The sequence below is a fragment of the Phaethon aethereus genome (genome assembly GCF_964289735.1).
Source record: "Phaethon aethereus genome assembly, chromosome: Z".
Classification (NCBI taxonomy): Eukaryota; Metazoa; Chordata; class Aves; order Phaethontiformes; family Phaethontidae; genus Phaethon; species Phaethon aethereus.
In genome coordinates, this window is record NC_138577.1 from 40,888,128 (window position 1) to 40,909,741 (window position 21,614).

The 21,614-nt window shown below is 39.6% G+C and overlaps 1 protein-coding gene across 1 annotated transcript in view; it reads left to right on the forward strand.

Annotated features, from left to right (window-relative positions):
• TRPM6 (transient receptor potential cation channel subfamily M member 6) overlaps nucleotides 1-21,614 on the forward strand; it is a gene marked incomplete at its 5' end in the record, with an annotated part of 104,402 nt that overhangs the window by 50,792 nt on the left and 31,996 nt on the right. The window contains 12 exons of the mRNA XM_082013371.1: nucleotides 2,816-2,950; nucleotides 3,460-3,513; nucleotides 6,177-6,317; nucleotides 8,039-8,173; nucleotides 9,228-9,508; nucleotides 11,194-11,422; nucleotides 11,999-12,154; nucleotides 14,965-15,099; nucleotides 16,127-16,255; nucleotides 18,341-18,592; nucleotides 19,539-19,713; nucleotides 21,324-21,438. Coding sequence (XP_081869497.1) covers nucleotides 2,816-2,950; nucleotides 3,460-3,513; nucleotides 6,177-6,317; nucleotides 8,039-8,173; nucleotides 9,228-9,508; nucleotides 11,194-11,422; nucleotides 11,999-12,154; nucleotides 14,965-15,099; nucleotides 16,127-16,255; nucleotides 18,341-18,592; nucleotides 19,539-19,713; nucleotides 21,324-21,438 — 1,937 coding nt within the window. The remainder of the gene's footprint in view (nucleotides 1-2,815; nucleotides 2,951-3,459; nucleotides 3,514-6,176; nucleotides 6,318-8,038; nucleotides 8,174-9,227; nucleotides 9,509-11,193; nucleotides 11,423-11,998; nucleotides 12,155-14,964; nucleotides 15,100-16,126; nucleotides 16,256-18,340; nucleotides 18,593-19,538; nucleotides 19,714-21,323; nucleotides 21,439-21,614) is intronic.

Genomic DNA, 21,614 nt, shown 5'->3' on the forward strand with positions numbered 1-21,614 from the left:
TCAAGGTGATTATCTGTTCAGTTTTTCCATATTTCTGACTTTTTTTCTGCTCCTCTGTACTTTTATCAGGTCTTACAGTCATCTTTTGGGATAGGCAGACCAGCACTGTACCCAGTATTCAAGATATGGTGTTCTTAATTGAGATATTTAGTGAAATACTAATATTTTGTATATTATTCTGTATTCATCTAAGTGTAAATCTTAATAATCTATGTGCCTTTTTTCTTGTTTCCAACTTACATTCGTGCTTTCAGAACGTATGTCCACTAGCATTTTTTCTGATTTAATTTCAAAACTGATGTGCAGGTAGGGTTGTTTGCCAAATGCATATTATTTCACATTCACCAATATTGAATTTCACCTGCTTTTTTGGCTGCTTAGTCCATAGTATGAGATTTTTCTGCACCTCTTTCCAGTCAGTTTTATTATGATGAGTATTTTTGTGTCATCAGCATGCATTGTCAAGTCAGTATTGAATATGTGGCATTTTCTTGGTCTCCCACCACTATTGATAATCCTTTTCCCTACAATTTGATCAGTTATTAAACAATTGGAGGATCTTTTGCCTTGTGACAACTTAATTTGTTTAAAAGTCCTTTAAGAAAGCCGTCATCAAAAGCTTTTGTGGGGATACAAACATACCGTAGCAGTCAGATAGCCTTATCCTCACTGTCCCTGCCAAAATTCTGGTAAGAGTTCTAATTTCATTCTACAAGATTCCTTCCTTCTTACTCCACTGTATTTACCCATGTTGCTATTATTACTATTACTTACTGTATTTTCATTGTATTTGCCCTTAGAAAGTTCTAACTCGATTGATATGCCACAATTTGACAAGTTGTACAGTCCTTTGTCTTTTTTCACAATTGCCATATTTTCTACAGTCTTCCTCTCTGGTGTTAGAGGGGCTCATTTTAGCTATACTTCAGTTCCCTGGGAGCTCTGAGGTGAATACCATCTGCTCCTGACAATTTGCTACCATTTTACAGATGACTTCTGTAATCCTTTCTACTGACATTTCAATTTGACACAGTTCCTCAGGTTTGTCTGCTCTAAAGAACAGCTTTGATGTAGGACCTTTCCTAACATGTTTGTAGTGTGCAGTGAGGCAATGAATTAATTTACCATTCCTGCAATAACCTTATCTCCTTGCCTCTTTCTTTTATACCTTGATCATCCTCTGGCCTTACAGACTCACTAGCAGTCTCCATATTCCTGCTCCTCTGCTTCTGATATGAACAGGAACATAGATCTTTTTCAAACATGCCTATTTCAGTGCAATTGTTCAGCACCATTTTGAATGAAAAGTCATTGTCAAACAATGAGTGTGTTCTCCCCTTCAAGTAAGATGCGAAGAGCTCATAATAAACAAGCCTTACATCTCTTGGTGCTTCTCCAAGCAAAAATTAGAATGTCGTATATTGCTGGAAGTTTTTCTTTCGACTAAGCAGGCCAAGAATCTTAAATAACAGTATTTTCTTCATGCATTGTAAAGAAGAAAAAAAGAAAGAAAATGCATAAGCACAGTTTTAAAGTTTGCTTTTGACTTAGTTCTTTCCTAATTACAGAGAAGTACCCCTCCAACTGTTGGCAGGGGCTACAGTTTGTGCATGGTTATTGTTGTGTGTTCAAATTTTGGATTAGATATTTAAGCAGAAATTTTTAGGTGATTGTCCATGCAGTCTTGATATTTTTCTGTCTATTTAAGTGTTCTAAGGAAACATGCACAATTACGCACAGATTGTGGCCATTTCTTTTTAGAATTCAGATCCTAAAAGTTCAGAAGATAAGACTGTAACCAGCTGTAACTGCATTTCTGCTTAAATGTCAGCTCAGTCTCAAATGGACTTTACAGCAAAGAATGTCTTACTAGTAGTTACCAGACAGCTGTCTAAACCTCCTTAGACACACTGCCAGCACAAGGAATGAATGCTCAAGGAAACTGAATACAAGAATGGTGACTTTGAGATGTTTCTGGAAGAAACAGCAATAATTCAGCACCAGTGCACAAGTTTTCTTTTCACCTGTGACATTCTGTAACTTTTATTGGTTATCTTTTAATATCACTTCTGCCAAACGTAAGTACATGGAAGGGACTAACTTAGCGTTAGCACTAGCACCTGCCCCATTTGTGTGCCAGCATCTTCATTCTCCTCACGCTACTGCATTTTCTGTGCCTATGTGTTTGGTAGAAATTCTTTATATGGATTTATATGAACCTCGTATGTCCAACTCCTGTGCTATTTAGCGTGTAGAAATCCTGCTGAGCCCTGTGCAAGTGCCACGAGTAGGGTGCTTTCACCATTTGGATGCTGTTGTAGGTAGAGCTCTGCTTCGTGGTGTCTTTGAGAGAGTTTATCCTAGTGCAGATTCTCTCTCTTATTTGAAAAGATGTCTGCTTTAAAGAACCTCATGTTCTATGGTGAGATCTTGAAATACAGTACCTTGAAATGGCTTTTGTCATATGTCAAAAAAAAAAAGGCTTCCCTCTGCCTCCTGCATTACCATACATTAGCTTCTGAAAGGAATTAAAGAGTAGGGAATGTATCATCAGAGTCTGGTTGTAAAGTTAGATTTGTAGAAGTCTCTACAGATGTTGAGTTTATGGACACTCAGTTTTACTTCTCTTCTCTGTTGGATTTTTTAATACAGATGCTTCCTCCAGCCTATTTTTCTTTTGTAGTGTGCAGTTTAAAAACACGTAAAGGCAGATCATTGCAATCAAGAGATCCCTAGCTGTTCAGGAATGTTTTATTTATTTCCAAAAGAAGATAATAATTTTCTAAGCTTTTACTTCATCTCTGTCCCTCTGGAGGTTGGTGCATTGGAACAGGCAATGCTGGATGCTTTAGTGATGGACCGTGTGGATTTTGTGAAGCTGTTAATAGAGCATGGAGTGAACATGCACCGTTTTCTTACCATACCTCGTTTGGAAGAACTCTACAATACAGTGAGTATTTGAAATCCCAGTGTACAACTTTACATAAGAATGCCTAGAAAGAACACTGTTTTGCTTAAGAGATTGGATAACTAGTCCACGTTTTTATAAAGAGTTTTTGAAAAACATTGAAGATTAACAGGTTTTGATCATTATTTATTATAATGTTGGGTTTTTGGATTGGTGTCCCAGCTTATTATTTTCCATTCATTGACATGGACCAGACTGAGTACTCACCTGAAGCTCCCGAGAAATATGTTCTGATTTTAATCTGGTATGTTATACGTATCTTGCTGAAAATGATATGTTGTTTAACCAAAGTGATAATAACTTCTTTCTCGAATATGTCAACATTTAAGATAGTAGAGGTGTTGCAGATTGGTGGTTTTGAGGAGGTTTGTGGGGAGAGTTTGAATCACAGTAGCTTATCCTGAAGATCTTTTAGCTGCTTTCTTTTACTGTATTGATTTTCTAATGTAGAGTGACATCTATGTTTACTGTCTTGTCTTTTCACACCACAGAAACAAGGAACATCAAATCTACTTTTGCATCACCTAGTTCGAGATGTGAAACAGGTAATAGACATATTTTGCTCCCCAGGAAAGTCTGGGGAACAAAAGTGGTAGCTTAGAACTTCAGTGTCCACTGGCACACTGCTACTAGGTAATACAGGGGAATTTTAGGAATAGAATGGGTGAGTTCATTGCTACGGTGCTATACCTACTAAATGGTTTTATCTTCATCCCACTGATACCCCTAAACAATTAACTAGCATACTACTCCTGAATGCTCCCGAGGGTCCTGTACCTTAATTTCAAAGCCAAGCAGTTCGTGTAGATCAGGCTCTCTTTCTCAAGTTACTAAAGTGACATCATGAAGTGATTATGCAAAAGGCTTAGTGAATTAGTGCAGTAATTATGCTCATTGCTTTAAGGTTTGCTTTTTTCCCCTAAAGCTAAAAAAGGCTTTCCTTGTTGAGCAGTAACAAAAAGATACTGCGACAAGATACAGTATTATTTTGGTGGGCTGCATTGCCTAGGAGAACAGAAGGTGGCAGTGGATGACTACTGCACGGAGCACTGGCTCGGTTCGTAGGCTAGTGGCACCCGCGTTATTTGACTGCGCGGTTAATGTATTTCGTGCTTCTGCTATCTATTCTACCTCACAGCACTGCTTAGCCAGAAAGGGACGAGCTGTTCTTCCTGCATCTAGTCTCCACTGCAGGAGATGCCTAGATCCAAAAGTAGATTAATTGGCTAATTGTTTCCAGGGTATGAATGCTAGGATAAAATAAAATGGTAAGTCTGACTGTTTGCAGAGTTCTGTGGTCTCAAGTAGTGGAATTTCTGGTAAGATTTCCTTACTGTGTGTGACTTTCATGTCAGTCCCACTGATGGTTCTGTAGATGGGTGCTGGGCATTCTGGTCTCCATAGCAAACTATTTTCTGTGTTTTCCCATACTGATGTACATATTTGAGGCCTAATTTCTCTGATGGAGCTGGAAGGTCTCACTGCTGAAAATACACTGAACTTTTCCAGGCTGAGAAGTCTGCCTTTCTCACTGATACTGAAGTGATTTGCTCCTTGATATGACCACTTTTCTAAAACCCATGGCCTGGTTACATCTCAGGACACTGTGAAAACTCAGGATGTGATCTAGAGGGAAGCTTTTGGCACTTGAAATGAAATAGTGGAATTTAAGTAGAAAATGGGTGCGCAATTTCAAAACTTTCTACACTGTTGGGGAAACTAAACTTACTTGAGACCTGCAAACAAGTCTAAATGCTGAAAAGCCTGAGCTTCTGTACATATGCATAAGTACTCCGTGAATGGGTTGTGCAGTTGCAGTCCTGTTAAATATGGTAACACAGCAGCTAGGACAGTCACCAGAGAGATGCGACCATGGATTTCAGAATATTTTCTCCATTAGTGTGACCAGCTTTGCTGCTGGTAGATTTGAATGGTGATACATTGCAGTCTGCCCTCATAGCATAAAATATGCTTTTAGTGCATAGAAGTATCTACAAGTATAGGTAGTCAGAAATACTTGCCTAACCCTCAACGACATAGCTGGCAAGGTCTATCCTGTGAGATGTGCTGTTGCCCCAGAGTGCTCAGCGTGTTGGTACCTTCTGTTACCCAGGGCTGGGTGGCCTTAGCTGTCTGTATTGAGTCTTGCCACTAAAGTCTATTTAAAAAAAATTCGATGTAATGAAGAAAATAACTTTTCACAGTCTGAAAGGGATACACCGGTAGGAATACATAATGACTGTGTCAGAAATAGTGTGGCCAGCAGGAGCAGGGAAGTGATCGTGCCCCTGTACTCGGCACTGGTGAGGCCGCACCTCGAATCCTGTGTTCAGTTCTGGGCCCCTCACTACAAGAAGGATGCTGAGGTGCTGGAGCGTGTCCAGAGAAGGGCAACGAAGCTGGTGAGGGGTCTGGAGCACAAGTCTTATGAGGAGCGGCTGAGGGAACTGGGGTTGTTTAGTCTGGAGAAGTGGAGGCTGAGGGGAGACCTTATCGCGCTCTACAGCTACCTGAAAGCAGGTTGTGGCAACATGGGTGTTGGTCTCTTCTCCCAAGTAACTAGCAATAGGATGAGAGGCAATGGCCTCAGTTTGGAAGGACAGTGGAGGTAAACTGGAAAGCAGTGATGCTTTAAACAGAAGTGGTGAGAGACTAAGAAGAGACTAGTGATATACTAGAGTACAGCTAACGGACGTCCAGCTGCTGTCCTAGTTGTCTTCACAGTCTTCAGCCTCTACAAGAGATTGCGAGTCTCCGATAATTGCTCTACGACATTAAACACATGCTTCATGCACTTCTTCATTTTTAATTAATGAACTAGTTTATTGAGTAAATCATACCATGCTAGTTTTCTCTTGTTAGGAGAAGGAGAAGATTTTTGGCAGTCTCTCTGGTTGTGGTGATTAACCTGAAGAACCATCACCCTCACTGTTGAATGCAGCTGGTCTTGTGATCGTTGCAATATACGTCTCCATGTGATGTGGGTGCCGTGGACTGTAGGTGTCACACTTTTCAGGCTGAAAATACGGCCTTGTGTTCTCCCTCCTGGGGGAGTTTCATATGCCTGATGAATGAGTACACTTTCCTGACATGTAGGAGCTCTCAGTTGCACCTTCTTACAGGCTCCCCTCATAGTAGTAGGGCTCTGACATGGTTGAATGTTGCATATAATAGCATAATGAAATGCTTGTGACATTTGGTGTTTCAGAATACCTTCTCCTTGGATTACAAGATATCACTGATTGATATTGGGCTGGTGATAGAATACCTTCTTGGTGGAGCTTATCGGAGCAGCTACACAAGGAAGCATTTCCGAATTCTCTACAATGATCTCTACAGAAAACACAAGGTAACTTGTGAAATGGCTACCACTGGTCAAGAAAAGCCAAAATATAACACCTGGAAATAGCTCAGGTTGTCATTGTGGTTCGTCTGAAGAGCATCAGTTAAATGTATGCCGTGTTAGTCTGTTTTATAAATTTCTTTGTCAGCTGTGAAGAGTTTGCAAATAAAACAGACAAATCCATCCCCAAACTATTCCCTGCCCCAAAGACCACTGGTAACCGTTAAATTAACTATTAGTTCAGTAAATTTACCTTTGTGCCCGCTAGTTGGGTTGTGTTGTTTGTCTGTCATCCGTCAACACAGATCTACAAGGCTGTACCAGGCACCATTTTCCCTTTTGTGAAGCAACTGCATGTTTCTGCTCTCGCAACTTGAACCACATTACAGAAATACTGAATTCAACAGGCATGGAACTAGGCTTAGAGCATGTCAGCATGGCATAGTGAAGAGCAACATGGAGATCCCTGACCCAAGTTTTGAGCAAATGTCTTGCCTTTTAGAAGCAGCTCAGTACTAGTGGTACGTCTTCCTGCCCAGGCCAATGAGCTGTGTTTGCCTGGCAGAGCTTTTTCCGTGGCACATCACAGGGGTAGTCGCATGCTGCGTTGTGCCACGCTGCAGTGGCTTTGTGCAGGCAGAGGGCTGTGCGTGGGCATGCGTGCCGTTCGGCACCTTCTAGACGCTTAAGGTGTTTCACTGTACGGTGCAGCATTGTGCCATCTCTGTGTATCGGTAGCATCATCTCTACAACAAACTGCCTCAGGATGACAGTGTGCAGACCTATTAGAACTTTCATTTTCCCTGTTGACTTTCCAAAACCAGTAACTTGAAAACAGCCTAAACTTCTTAATAAATTAGCCGAATATCATTCCCAGCATCACAGAAGGAGCTGCTTTACTGCATAGGAATTCTCCTCAGTTTTCAGAGTAGAACTTGACTTTGATTAAAGTACTTCCATTTTTTAAAAAACAACAAAAAACCTCTCATTCCCATGTACTGCTTTAATTACTAATAGAACCTCAGGGTCATCAGGGAAAATGAGAAGAAATAATGAAAACTGTTACTTGGAGTGAACAGAAACACAAAGACAGAGCTTCTTGTGTGTCACTGGCTTAATACAATGCTTAAAAAGATATAATTGAGCAGTTGTGACACTCTTCACTGTATCCTCATTAAATATGACCTTAACAGGGATGGGTAAAACCACATGATCATCTAACTAGGAACTGCAGGGAAGAGCATTAGTGATTCAGCTGGTAGTATTCTTCCCTCTTAGTCAATACTGAACAAAATGCCCAGGGATGCTAGACATGCCATCCTTTGGAGGAAATGGTCAGCAAAAAGTTCAGAGAACTTCTGTCTTTTAAAGAGCTTATGGCACTTTTTATAAGGGTAGGCTTTTATAAGAGAAGAGCTTCCAGGCTGAGTGATTCCAATGTGGTGCAAGCCCTGTTCTTGTTGTAATTGGTGGATGCTATTGGGGAAATCAGTATTTTGAATTTAGAGATTCAGAAAAATAATATATTTTTTAAACGAGATGTGAAACAGGCTATTTTTTCTTTGATGGTGTAAGCTCCAGTGGTGGTTATAGTGATTGCTGACTCGCTAGTCTTTGAATAACATCAGTTTCTACAGGCACCATTGCAATCAGAGATAAGTACAGGCAAACTTAATCTCTAATTTGCATTTCTCTCCTTGTGTTTTATGGTATGCCTTTGGATCTAGAGAGTGCTCTCCAGCTTTTCTCAGAGCCTATCTCATTCCCTTCATCAGAGTACGCAGACAAGTAGCAGAATGGGATCTGCTGAAAGTACTTTGCATTCTCAGTTCTTCAGAACAGCACAGCCTTACAAATACAAGGTAATACAATTGCTTATTCCAGAATTTGCTTAGGATGTATTAGGCTACTAATGATTTTACTGAGAGATTTTAGACATATGTTGGTCAGGCTGTTTGTTACTATAATTCTACTTGAATTCCAGTGGAAGAAACATTTTACTGCTCACTGTTCATGAAGTACAGGTCTTGCGACTTTAATGTTGAAATCAAGCTCAGTCTCCTCCTGTGATACTTTTTAACTTCCATCCATTTGTTGCTAAGGCCTTTCGTTCACTAAAATGTAGTATCATCAAATTTCTGAATATCAAGCATGGCTGAAAACTCTTCTTATTTGGAAGCAACAGTAGGAATTCTTTGACTTTCACGATATTTTCTCATGATTGCTTATTAAAGTAGCTACAGTAAGACTGCTAAGAAGGGATACATTTCAGATATCTGGAAAATTATGACAGTATTTTCTTTCAAAGAAAGAATGATAAAAGGGCAAAGATTGCCACATATGTGTATCTGACAGACAAAACATAAAGTGGAATGAATTTAAATGGCATTATTGGGATTATTCTGCATGAAAATGAACCCGTTATAGCACTGAGACAACCTCACTTGTACCAGTAAGACTTTTTCTTTGCCTTTAATGGAGAAATATCCAGACATGAATGTATAGCAAGTTTACATTACAAGCATGGCAGACAGTAAAAATTATCTTTAAGTATCACAAGCCCATGGTGTATGTTTCAGTCTACTGATTGTTTTTTCTCCTGTCATGGTGTATGTAAAAAACACAAGTGAAAGTAGGATCATGGTATCACGGGGTTTGGAGACTGCCCAACACTATGGAAGTGGAGGCTATAAATGGCATGGGTACAGAGCAAGGAGTGTTTTTCCTCCACTAATGTTACCAGCTTCTTAGCATTGCTAATCTGAATGTGATCCTAGCTGTGGTTTATGACTTAAATGTATACAATGAAGAAATAGTTTGCTACTTGCAATGCAGATTTGCGTGCAGCTTTATTTACATGAATGTGAACCTCAAATGTTGATTGAGATTTTATTTTTTTGAAAAACGAATTTGTAGGAAAGATCCACTGCTTTCCATAAGGGTAAGAAGAAATCAAAAGAGGATGTAAACTTTGCAGACAACTGTGAGTCATCTGGCTTTATCTACCCCTATAATGACCTCCTGGTTTGGGCAGTATTAATGAAAAGGCAGAAGATGGCAATGTTCTTCTGGCAGCATGGAGAGGAAGCCATGGTCAAAGCCGTTGTGGCTTGTAAACTCTACAGGGCGATGGCACATGAAGCTAAACAGAGCAACATGGTGGATGACACTTCAGAAGAACTCAAGAAGTACTCAAAGTATGAATTCTCCCTTCACTTCAGTTAATAAAGTTCTGCAGTGCTTAGAATGGTTAGATAATTTCCTAATCCACTAAGAGTTTGTAAGGTTAGTGGTGCTGATTGACAGCCAGCTGAACATGAGCCAGCAGTGTGCCCATGTGGCCACGAAGGCCAACAGCATCCTGGCCTGTATCAGAAGTAGTGTGGCCAGCAAGAGTAGGGAAGTGATTGTGCCCCGGTACTCAGCACGAGTGAGGCCGCACCTCGAATCCTGTGTTCAGTTTTGGGCCCCTCACTACAAGAAGGATGTTGAGGTGCTGGAGCGTGTCCAGAGAAGGGCAATGAAGCTGGTGAGGTGTCTGGAGCACAAGTCTTCTGAGGAGTGGCTGAGGGAACTGGGGTTGTTTAGTCTGGAGAAGAGGAGGCTGAGAGGAGACCTTATCGCTCTCTACAACTACCTGAAAGGGGGTTGTGGTGAGGTGGGTGTTGATCTCCTCTCCCAAGTAACTAGTGATAGGATGAGAGGAAATGGCCTCAATTTGCACCAGGGGAGGTTTAGACTCAATATTAGGAAAAATATCTTTACTGAGAGAGTGGTCAACCATTGGAACAGGCTGCCCAGGGAGGTGCTGGAGTGACCATCACTGGAAGTGTTAAAAAAACATGTGTATGTGGCACTTCAGGACATGGTTTAGTGGGCTTGGTGGTGTTGGGTTGATGATTGGACTTGATCTTAAAGGTCTTTTCCAACCTTAATGATACTGTGATTCTGGGATTCTGGTGCCATGGGCTATGGGATGTAAAAGAAATACTTTCATCTGCCCACTATTCATATTACGTAATGGAGCTATCGGTGTGCAGTCTGATCGAGAGTTAAAGTAAAGCTATTAGCATGTTATCTAGTTGCATATTTGAAAATTAAAATATAGGTGAGTAATGCGAGGCTCACTGTCTGAAATGGTCAAGTGGAAGATTGAAATTTCCCTTACAGTTTCCTTTCCAGTTCAACTTGTTAAAAAGGCATATGGCACATATGTGTTGAACTTTTCAAATCCATAACATGTGGTAATGAGCAAACTAAAATCAGTGTTTAAATCCTGCTCTAATACTTAAAGAAAAATGTATGGTGAAATAACTGAGTGAATAAAAAATTAAGTAGACCAAGATTTTTCTTCAAGTTTGTGGTTTCATGCTAATTGTTTCTGGTGCTGTCTTGTTTTGCAATGCAGCTCCAAAGCTTAATTTAAAGGAAGGTATATCTTCCTTGAGGAGTCTTCCCTGTTTAAGAGCTAGTGTAAAAGAAGAGGCTTTTGCAATTGCCCGCAATGCTTGCCACAGTGGTGATGAGTCTGTTGTTGAAGGAAATACACAGAACTTCGGAGGGTTCCTTTTGATCACTGAGTGAGATTAAGAACCAACCAAATAAATAGAAAACAGTATGATCCTAAACCATGTGATTAGGACTAAATAGTCAGATTTACTCCCCAAATTATTTTTCACTAGATAATATATTGATATATTTTTTATATATATATAGATAGATATATTGAGAAAAGCAATGGGAAAAATGGGAGAAGGCATACTTACTGAGGCTGCTAGCTGAACTTTAGTTAATGGAGGTTTCAAAGCAACATCTTTGCAGCAGTGATTCTGAGTTTTGACGAATCCCTGTTATATTAACTGTTAATTCCTTTCGGCTCTAGGGAATTTGGGCAGCTTGCCTTAGAAGTGCTGGAGAAAGCATTCAAACAAAATGAGCAGATGGCCATGAAGTTGCTGACCTATGAACTGAAAAACTGGAGCAACTCAACTTGCTTAAAACTAGCAGTGTCTGTGGGGCTGCGGCCTTTCGTATCGCATACTTGCACACAGATGCTGCTGACCGATATGTGGATGGGACGCCTGAAGATGCGGAAGAACTCCTGGTTTAAGGTGATACCACTCTAGCTTTCTCTGAGCATTTGGATGCTTTACACATGTCTTTGTGGTTATGAATGTGTCTAATGCACCTTCAGACCGACATGCTTAAGCCTGGATTGGAATAGGAGAAGGGAAAGGCAGGGAGGGAAGACAGTACTTGCTTCTGTTTTACTTCTTTGCAAAAGCAGCTGTGGGATGACATTAGAGAATGCAATTTTGTGAGGGTTTTTTTTGCTGTTCCCATTCTCTCAGCACCCCTCAGTCCCTCCCCACCTGCTCTGACGGCCCCACTTCGCTGGTTTTCCAGCAGGAGCTGTTGATGGGAGGAATGTCCTCCAGACATAGGGAGCAATATCTGAAGCATCCCCAGATACCATGACACTCTTCAAAGCCACAAAACAGTCAAGAGCAACTCATTTCTTCGGAGACTGTAGGACTATGATACAGAGATTCTCTGCACCAGTGGCTCCCTCATAGGCCAGTGGAATTGCACTGGGTTTGTGCTGGCACCATGCATGGCTGACTATGGCCTCAGGTCTATACTATGATTGCTGAGTTAATTTCCTGAATCTTGTGTCTCTCTTTTAGGTCATTATGAGTATTCTCCTGCCTCCCACCATCTTGATGCTGGAGTTTAAAAGCAAGGCAGAAATGTCTCATGTGCCTCAGTCTCAAGACTTCCACCAGTTCACATGGTATCATGGGGATCAGAGCGCGACAAGCTCTAAAGATGCCTTGTCTCTGGTTAGTCAGCGATGATTAGTCATTTATCTGTCAGTGTCTGTCTGTTTACCACAGTATAATCCTGAGGAGTGGGGAGAAGGTGATCAGCTGGAAGTGTCGGGGCCCTGTTCTCAAGAAGTATGGGTTTGATCCCTGGTTTGGGTACAGACTGAAGTGATATTGGACAAGTCACTTCATCTGTCCTGGGTGACACTTCTGTACTGATCATAATCAGAAAATCCTTCCCAAACTCACAGAAGTATAATGAGATTATAATTATCTCTCAGTTATGCAGGTACTTTAGGGCAAAAAGTCTGTTCAAGCTGCAGATAAATACCTATATAATCTTGTGTACCAAATAATCTAAGAATGATTTCATATCATACACAAAATCACATCTATAAAACTCAATTCAAGTTGCCCAGTTGAGCTGTCCAAAGCAGGGAAACAGCAGAACTGAGGCAGTGCAGGTCCCATCCGCTCCAACTCACTCCTTACTCCTGCTCTGCCTGGCCAGAGGCCTCTGCCCCACATCTCGGCTGCATCCTCTCCTCCTTTCCATGGCCATCCTTTGGTCTTAGTCTCTCCTTGGGATTTTGTTTCCTGAGTTACATCAAAGACCTTCCAAAGGTCTAGCTCCTGCCCTCCTTGTTGAAAAACAGGGTATCTCTACTTCTGCATCACTTGAGCCTAGCAGAGATGCCATTTAAAGCACAAGAGAAGCACTGTGCTTTTGGTTTAGTCACCTGAACTGAGTCCCGAAACACTCTGCAGGGACCTGTGGTTGCAAAAAGTCCTTAGGCCTGTCTGTGGAGAGTCTCCAGCATAGGTGAAGTCTTTGTCTTTTAAAATTTGAATTCCTCCAGGTATCTGCTAAGCAGAATTGCCTGTCCTTTCTTTTTCTCTTTCTCCACAAAGCATTACTTGAACAGAAAATTTCTGAAGCAGACAAGGAGAATTTCCATCCAAAAGGGTAAATGTTGTTGAGGTGCTAACCAATGACAATAGAATTGTCAAGTGAGAGCTGTCAGGCAATCTTTTTTGCTTTGCTCTGCTTATCTTACAGCAGATAAGCATTGTAGATTGCTTGGGACCTTCTCAGCTAACTTTCAATTTGCGTAAAATAAAAGAGAATGGATTGTCGAGAGGGCTTTTGCAGCAGCATGGTAGTCCTGTCAATGCCACGTGTGTGTTTTCTCTCTCTGATGCAGAAAAACCCTCGAATCCATTATCTCCTGCAGTGCCTGTCTAACATAGCCAGTTCAAAAATGCTTTTTATAGGTCTAGGTAACAACTATGGTACAGAGGACAGGCCAACTGTACTTAACTTGCAGCAGGACCACTCCTGCAGCCTGGTAGAAGGCAACACCGCAATGTGCATGAGCACTTTTCTGACCTGCCTTAGACAGGGCTGCTTCCGTCCTGCGCTGCCAATAAGCTTAACTTCTGATTTTGTCTAATACACAGTGTTGTTTAAAACAAAAGGCCAAGCTACTGCTTTTTCTTATATACTCTGATATGAGATACTGTAGAAAAATGTACAGAAAATTTCAACAGTGTGCCATATAGAGCACCTTTCAAACACAGCCATAAATTCCAATGACCTGCTGCAGCTGGAAATTGCACTCTTTTCATGGGACAAGTTTTGTTCTTCACCTTGGAGGACCTGATGTTAACACATGTCTGATTCTGTGTATCAAATTCTCTCATTTAGCACTTTTCAGCGTCTAATGTGATGAAAAAAAACCAGTTTTCCCTTGATAACCCAAGGAAATGTTGTATAGTAGGGATAAATATGTCACATAAAAAGTGCTATACTGCAGACATCTAGTAGCAGTAAGTTTTAGCGTTGATATTAGCCAAGACAATTGGCCAGCATTGAAACAAAACAAAGTAAGTTAGTTTGGTTCCCTCAGCCTTGCCCAGCTATTTACCTATTTACAGTTACCCCAAGGCCTTTCTCCTTTACCTCTGAAAACTCCTTTCAGCACCTTCTGGTTTTGCCAGTTGCCCACTGCTGTGTGTCTGCAGTTCTTTTTAGGCTTCAACAGCGATCAGATATTTGGACTTTCAGAGGGCTACTTGGACAAGTGTCAGTCTCCGGATGTAAAGTCAAGTGTGTTTGCTTTTTTTGTGTGTGTGTTATTTTTTTTTGTTGTTGTGTTTTTATTTGGTGTGGTTTTCATTTGGTTTTGTTTTGTTTTGTTTTATTTTACTGAAGATAATAAAGAAGTTACCTGTATTTTCTGTAGGCAGACCCTTGTAAGAGAGTACTTATTTCATCCTCATCTTCTAATCAGGAATACAGTACATCAAAAATAGCTATTAGATTCTGCATTTAGAATTTCACTGTCTTGACATTTTCTGTGCAACTGTATATAGGAGTGGAAATGTAATGCTCATTCCCTTATTTCAGAATGTGCCACAGTTGTCAGTGGAGTTCTAGACAACACAGTTAATGTTGTATTGGGAGTTGTTGATTATCTGTGTTTCACAGATGGGGAAAGTGAGACATAGAGTGATTAAGTAATTTTGCTTAGAGACTGAAAGAAATATGTGGCAGAAACAGGAGTGGAGTCAGGGCTGCTGACACCCTGTCCACTGCTTACAGTCATAAGAGCAAACTCTAAATGAGCATTTATAGTGGAAGAGTGTGCATTTTCATTATTTCAAACAAGATGGTCGTAACCAGACAAAATTAAGCTACAGTAATGGTTTTTATATTCAGAACAAAGCTTAAACATCTGTGCCTGTCTTCCCTCTAACATGACAGAACCTTTGCAATTGTAGACCATGGTTTCTTACTTTTAAAATGCTGTTTCCTTTTAAAGAAGGATTATGATGTGGAGAAGGTTGCTCAGAAGCCTGATGAAAGCCAGCTAGACAGTGGACAAGGAAACCTGCCTGGCACTAGGAAAATCTATGAATTCTACAACGCACCAATTGTCAAGTTCTGGTTTCATACGGTTGGTCGTCACGCTAGAACTCGGATTGCCAAAATCCTCCTTTGATCCTTCAAATGCCACTTAATGCTGCTTTTACTTTGCCTAGCATGGGTTTGCAGCCAGTTAGTGGTGGGTGTGGATGGGAAGATACTTGAATATTTCTTTCATGATTAAGTGAAAAGTTTTTCTGCTAAAATCATGCAGCTGCATTAAATAAAAGAAAAAAATTATAAGGAACTAAAGAAAAACCCAAGCACAGCTTTTTACAGTAGTTAATTGCACATGTAGAGATAGATTTGAAGCTGACCTTAAATATATTAAATATGTCAGAGGGATTTGTATCCCTTTCTTTAGGAACTGTTTGTGAAGGAGTGAATATTAATCTGTAGGAGATCATTTGCTATAAAGGTATATGGATTTATTAAATCAATTTTAGTAACTCAACTTGCATCAGTAGAGCTTAGGATGTTTAAGATCAGGCTGTGTTGGGTCAGACCACCGAGTACATAAACTGTTAGTCCTTTAACTGGGTGTGGTTAACTGCTGTATAGATTGTTAATCTATTGTCTCAGATACATTTATAGTGTGTTCTGGTACCTTTAAAATATGTGCTTTCCACGTGATATTGTTCTTCCTGCATTTTGGAAGGCACTGATTAACCAGCAGTGATTCACGTAGCTTTGAGAATGGTTACCTGCTCCTGCAGAAGGTTAGGATAAAAGCATAGCACTGCTTTTATATTCAAGTAATGGTGTGCAGATAAAATAGTCTGTCTCATATACGGGCTTGGGGACTAGGTGAACATGTGCTGCAATAGTTCATCTTTGGCTCCTGTTTCTTCAGCACTAAAGCAACAATTTCCGAATTATGTTTAAGGATATTCCCACAAAAAATACTTTGGAGAACTGGAGAAAAGAATTTGGGCTCAAAAATCTGACAGTGCCCCGTAGTTTGAATACATGTAGTCAGGCTAATCACCTGTTAATATGTTTGCAGAACTTTGTTTGAGATTTTTGTGTATATGGATTATATACTCTGTATTTTGTAGATGGCGTACATGGCATTTCTTATGCTCTTCACTTACACTGTATTGGTGAAGATGGAACCAAGACCAAGCGTTCAAGAGTGGCTTGTTATCATTTATATTTTCAGCACTGCTATTGAAAAAGTCAGGGAGGTAAGCTTTTCCATTTACACTTCTCATTTATAGAGGATATATTATAAACCAAAGAATAACATAAAATGAAGAATGCCAAATCCTGCTTTCTTTTTGTAGAGAATTTAGCAGAGGGAAGAATTATATAGGGCATTTATTTCTGAGAAGTCTTTTATTTGAAGACCGGTACTTGGGTTTTGAAAATGCATCTTTAGTTGGTCGTTATATCTCTTTTTTTCTGTGTAAAGCCAGTGGTAACATGCAGGTTGCTTGAGAGTGATTGTGCTGAACTGGATTTTGGAGCCCTGATGTAGGCACCTGTTTCTTAATTTTTTTGAGTGGATCATTAGATTTCTTATACAAATATGGACTTTGTCTTAGATATTTACTTTGAGTGTGGACATTGTTATCAATTAATAGCTGTTATGTGTACAATAATTTATGTCTCTCCATCAAGTCTAACTGACTCTCTATAAATGAAACTGGAGAAAAACACATCATCAACTTTTAATGCTGGATTCACTGAGCACAGAAAAATGATATTCCAACCAAAATTAATTGCAATTTTTTGCATTTTATTAGATCTGAGCTTCTGAACACAACTTGTACTCCAAACCTGAGGCTGGGGCTAAATGCAGCTATGCATTTCTCAAATTATTGTATCCGATTGGCCGTATCTTCACTGTAGAATTGGCACATAGTAAACAATAGTAGTGTGAATTGTCTTTTATATGACATTTGAAATGCTTTTAGAGGAATAAAACTGCAAAAAAGGAGTCACGGTTCTGAGTGAAGGATGCTGTTACAACAGATCACTCAGAAGACTGCAACATCAGTATGAGAGAGGTGAACGATTTCAAGGGGCAGCAGAAGTGCTGGGAATATATTGAAGCTTGGATAAACATAAAAGTTGTGTGGCTGCATGAGACAAAATTGAAAAAATCTACACAAGGATTGTCTAATTGAGAAAAAATTGAATGTGAAATAGCAAGCACTTTGGAAATCACTGTTGTGCTGTTGCATTGTGTTGATGGTGCGACAGTGGAAACATCAGCTCTTCTTTCTAGCATTAACATTCATTGGAGACTTCGAAATTCATGTCTTCCACTTGATTTTCTTTGTCCATGTACTAGTTATGGTCTGCTTGGCAAAGACTTTGTAGGACACTGTGTCTTAGACGTGCGGCTAATTAACTGCTGAGGGCCTTGTTATATATAACTGCAAACCTCTATTTCTCTAGATTGTATCAACTAATTGTTAAAGCCTTAGGCCCTGATCCTGCAACTAGTTTGTGAGTTAGTCCAGCTGAATTGAGTAGGATCACTTGTTTACGTTAATGTGTTCATATGCGTAAAATCTTGCAGGATCAGGGGCATAACGTTTCTACATCTCTCCTTTGCTTGGTACTTATCAGTGTGATCTTACATAGCACTACATAATTGGCCTCAGTGCTGCAATGTGCAAAGGTTTTATTTATGGCCTCTCAAAGATTCCACTTCACACATTTGCTCAGTGAAGCTTAAAATCCCTTTGGGGCACCTCACAGTTCAAGGAATGAACATTTCATTCTTTACCTTGCTAGTTGCCAGCACTACTTTTTTTAGCATGTCCTTGGTGGAATACAAGGATCTTTCTTTATATTTTCAGTCTGAAATAAAAGACATTAGTTATTTCCCCCTCAGCAAGGTTAGGTTGGTACTTTCCATGACTTAGGGGCTTTTGGGAGGGCCGTTGCAGGTTGTGACCATTCCTCTAGAAAATGATTGCTAATTTATATTGATATGTGTGCATAACAGTTCTATACTGGCTGCTCTTTTCTGCTGAGGAACGTGCTCTTTAGTGAATGGGTTCAGGTCAGAATCCGTTTTTCCGTAGGAAGAGCTATCCTATTTGGCGTGTCATACTTGAGCAACACGACGCTATAGATTAAGTATAAATGGCAATTATTGGTGAATGGCAATACGCAGTACACAGGCCTGCAAAAAAAGAAGGAAAAAAAGGATACATTCCCAAATATCATGAAACAGTTCAGACAGAAAAGGTTAAAGAATGTGTCTGTGATTTTAATGGAGTTTCATTGGGGTTTTTTTTCTGCATTCTACTCAGGTATTTATCTCAGAACCTGGAAAATTCCGCCAAAAAGTGAAGGTGTGGATTTATGAATACTGGAATTTTACTGATTCTATAGCTATCATCCTGTTTATGATTGGTTTTGGCTTGCGCTGGTCCAACCCCCCTGTTCAAACTGCAGGGAGGCTACTTTACTGCTTGGATATAATATTCTGGTATGCTCGGCTCCTTGATCTTTTTGCTGTGAATCAGCATGCTGGCCCATACCTGACAATGATTGGGAAAATGGTAAGTATTATGCTTTGGAGCAATATTTTTGTAGTTAAGTCATCTATTGAGGAACATATAAAGGTCAGAAGTGACAGAAAAGAATGATGGTCAAAGGAGAGGTCACCTAATAATTTGTAGTGAATGTATCACCTGAAAATACCGTATCTTTTTCTGCTTGTGAGTTGACCATAGTCAGATTTCAGTTTTTCCTAATTTATTCATTATTTGAATTTATTCACAAAAGCCATTTTTGCTTTGTTCCTTAGAGAAGGGTTGCATTTGAGTCAAGTTTCTGATCCAGCTTGATAATAAGTGAAAGAAAAATCACTGTCTCTTGCAGACAGGCTCACTACTGTAGATAATTCCCCTAGCTCTTGGAAACTGTCTCATTATTATTTTACATTTTGATTCAAATAATTATATCCATTTTAGCAGGCAAAATTTCTCTGAGATCAAAGTTAATTTTTTTCTCTTTTGGTATAAGAACTGCTGCTGAACTGCTGCAAGAGTCTTGAGGGACATCTGCAGATTCCCACTGTAATTTCCCTCGGTTATTGGGAACTATCTTATTAATACTTTTATATTCTGTCTTGCATAGTAATTCCGATTCAGTGTTAGAAGGTGAAATCATTTTCACTGCTATTCCTTGCTCTCAGTTTAGAAGAAATACCACTGATGAAAAGCACCATCATAAGCTCCTTGCATTTTTCAAATCTTGCTTAAGATCTTAAGAGGGACTTGAGAGGCAAGAAGGACTTTGTAGCCTTTTTGGTCCAGGATTACTTTAACCTCTATAAATAAAATACTTTTATTTCCTCCAGCTTATTAGATTATTAGCCCTGTTTTTATGTTCTGATTTGTAAAAGCAGGAATTGAAAGAGTGATTGATATTTTTCCCTAAAATGTATGTCTCCTTTACATATAATTAACACAGCTAATTCTTTCATGCAAACGTGTCTTTCAGACAGCAAACATGTTCTATATTGTAGTCATGATGGCCATAGTCTTGCTGAGTTTTGGAGTGTCACGAAAGGCAATCCTTTCACCGGAGGAGCCTCCTTCTTGGACTCTGGCACGAGATATTGTATTTCAACCGTACTGGATGATGTTTGGTGAAGTCTATGCTGGAGAAATAGATGGTAGGTCATTTTCACAGTACAGCTCAACAGCTTATATTTAATATGTAAGAAGAGTATGTCCACTTTGGGCTACTAGAGTTTTGACTACATATTGAGTCTATTCTTTCTCAAGCAGTTTTGATTCCAGTAAATATATGTCTTAATGAGTAGTACTGCATGAATAAAGGTGAGAATATTAGTTTCTTCATTAAAAATAAAGATGAAGCTTTAAAACCTTCAAATTTAGCTGTTCAAATTAAGCATATTGCAAAGCTCAGAGAAAAGCACATAGGAACTAATGCTAAGCTAGTTCACAGTCAAGGGATCTGGCAGTGAAATAAATTTCCAATTAGGCGAATCCAAAGATGCTGATCTCTTGTAGGAAACACTACAAAGTTGCCTTAAAGGAAGAAACAATAAAGAGAAAACAAAAAAGGAAAAATAAGAAGGAAAAATTATTTTTCACCATAATAAGAGTTACCTGGTGTCATTCTTAAACAGATAATCCAGTTGAACATAGGACAAATAGAACCAATCAGTGCAAATAGGAAAAATGTTATATCTTGATTTATGGCGTTGACCTGGTCCCAGTAAGAGAGAAGAACCAGGCACGCCAGGAGTATTTCAGCATTACAAATGGAAGGCAGTCTCATGCTGATAAGTGATGGGTATAAGTAAAACAGTGCCTAAAACAGAAAAGCAGATATGCAAATAGATAAATATATATAAGAGACATAGTTCAGCATAGACCTGGTTCATTAAAATAATTTAAGATGTTGCATCCGTTACTATTGCTGAAACAGTCACATGATGGCTATGTGTTTTGGTTATGTAAGGCAAAATTCTTTTAATGAAAGCACACTGTTAAGTTTCACAGTTAATCCATTTAATCACTTACTAATGCTGAACCTTTAGAAATTTGACACTTCTCAAATAAAGCTATGATTTCTCGAATGACTCTTTATGCTGCAGAATATGTCCTGAATTTAGGCCTGCTGCCTTATAAATGTGTTTTAAAATTTCCTCAAAGGGCTAAAATTTGAATAAAAATGATAAAGACTGAAAAATATTTATTTTGATAATTTAGAAATTAAGGGATCCCTATTAATATTTTCATGATTTTTTGCTTCATCTCACAAGTATTAGTAACCATGTATCCTTTTGCACGTGAGTTAATGTGATCTTACTGAAGCTCTAAAGGAATAACACTCCAGTACTAATAAAGCAGCCTTTGCACTGTATCCTTTGCACAGTGGAGTCAGTGAAAGCTTTGCTTTAAGGATCAAAGATTTGGATTTCAGTTTACTTGAGTGTGTGCCATCTCCCAAATACCTTTTGGCTGCATAATTTTTCCCCTTAACAAAAAGTTGGGGTAACTGGCGTAAGAACTGGTAAGTATGAAATGGTGTCTACAGCTTCTGAATTGCAATGGAACTATGGGGCAGTAGTATCATGAAGAGGTCTCAGATCTCCTTTACGTGGAAGTAGACGTTGGAAAATTTGTAATGTAACTCCATGAAAGTAACAAAGAATATTCTGTTCCTTGCTGGGGCAAATGAGGAGCACATGCCATTGCAGTGCTCTGCTCTGATTTCCGTGCTAACCGTGCTCTATATGTCCTTCACTTTCAGTCTGCGAAACCAATGAAGACTGTCCTCCTGGCTCCTTCCTCACACCGTTCCTCCAAGCTGTCTATCTCTTCGTGCAGTACATCATCATGGTCAACTTGCTTATTGCTTTCTTTAAGTAGGTACCATAGTATATTGCTGCAAAAGCAACTAATAGATGTTGGGTAAAAGTCTTTCACCAAAAATGCCCCAGCAGGGGTATGTTGATTGTTACCCCATCTTCCATGGGGGTCCGGTGAATAAAAAAAGAACTGTCGAAGGAAGAGGGTGGGAGGAAGGGGATGGTGAGCAGAC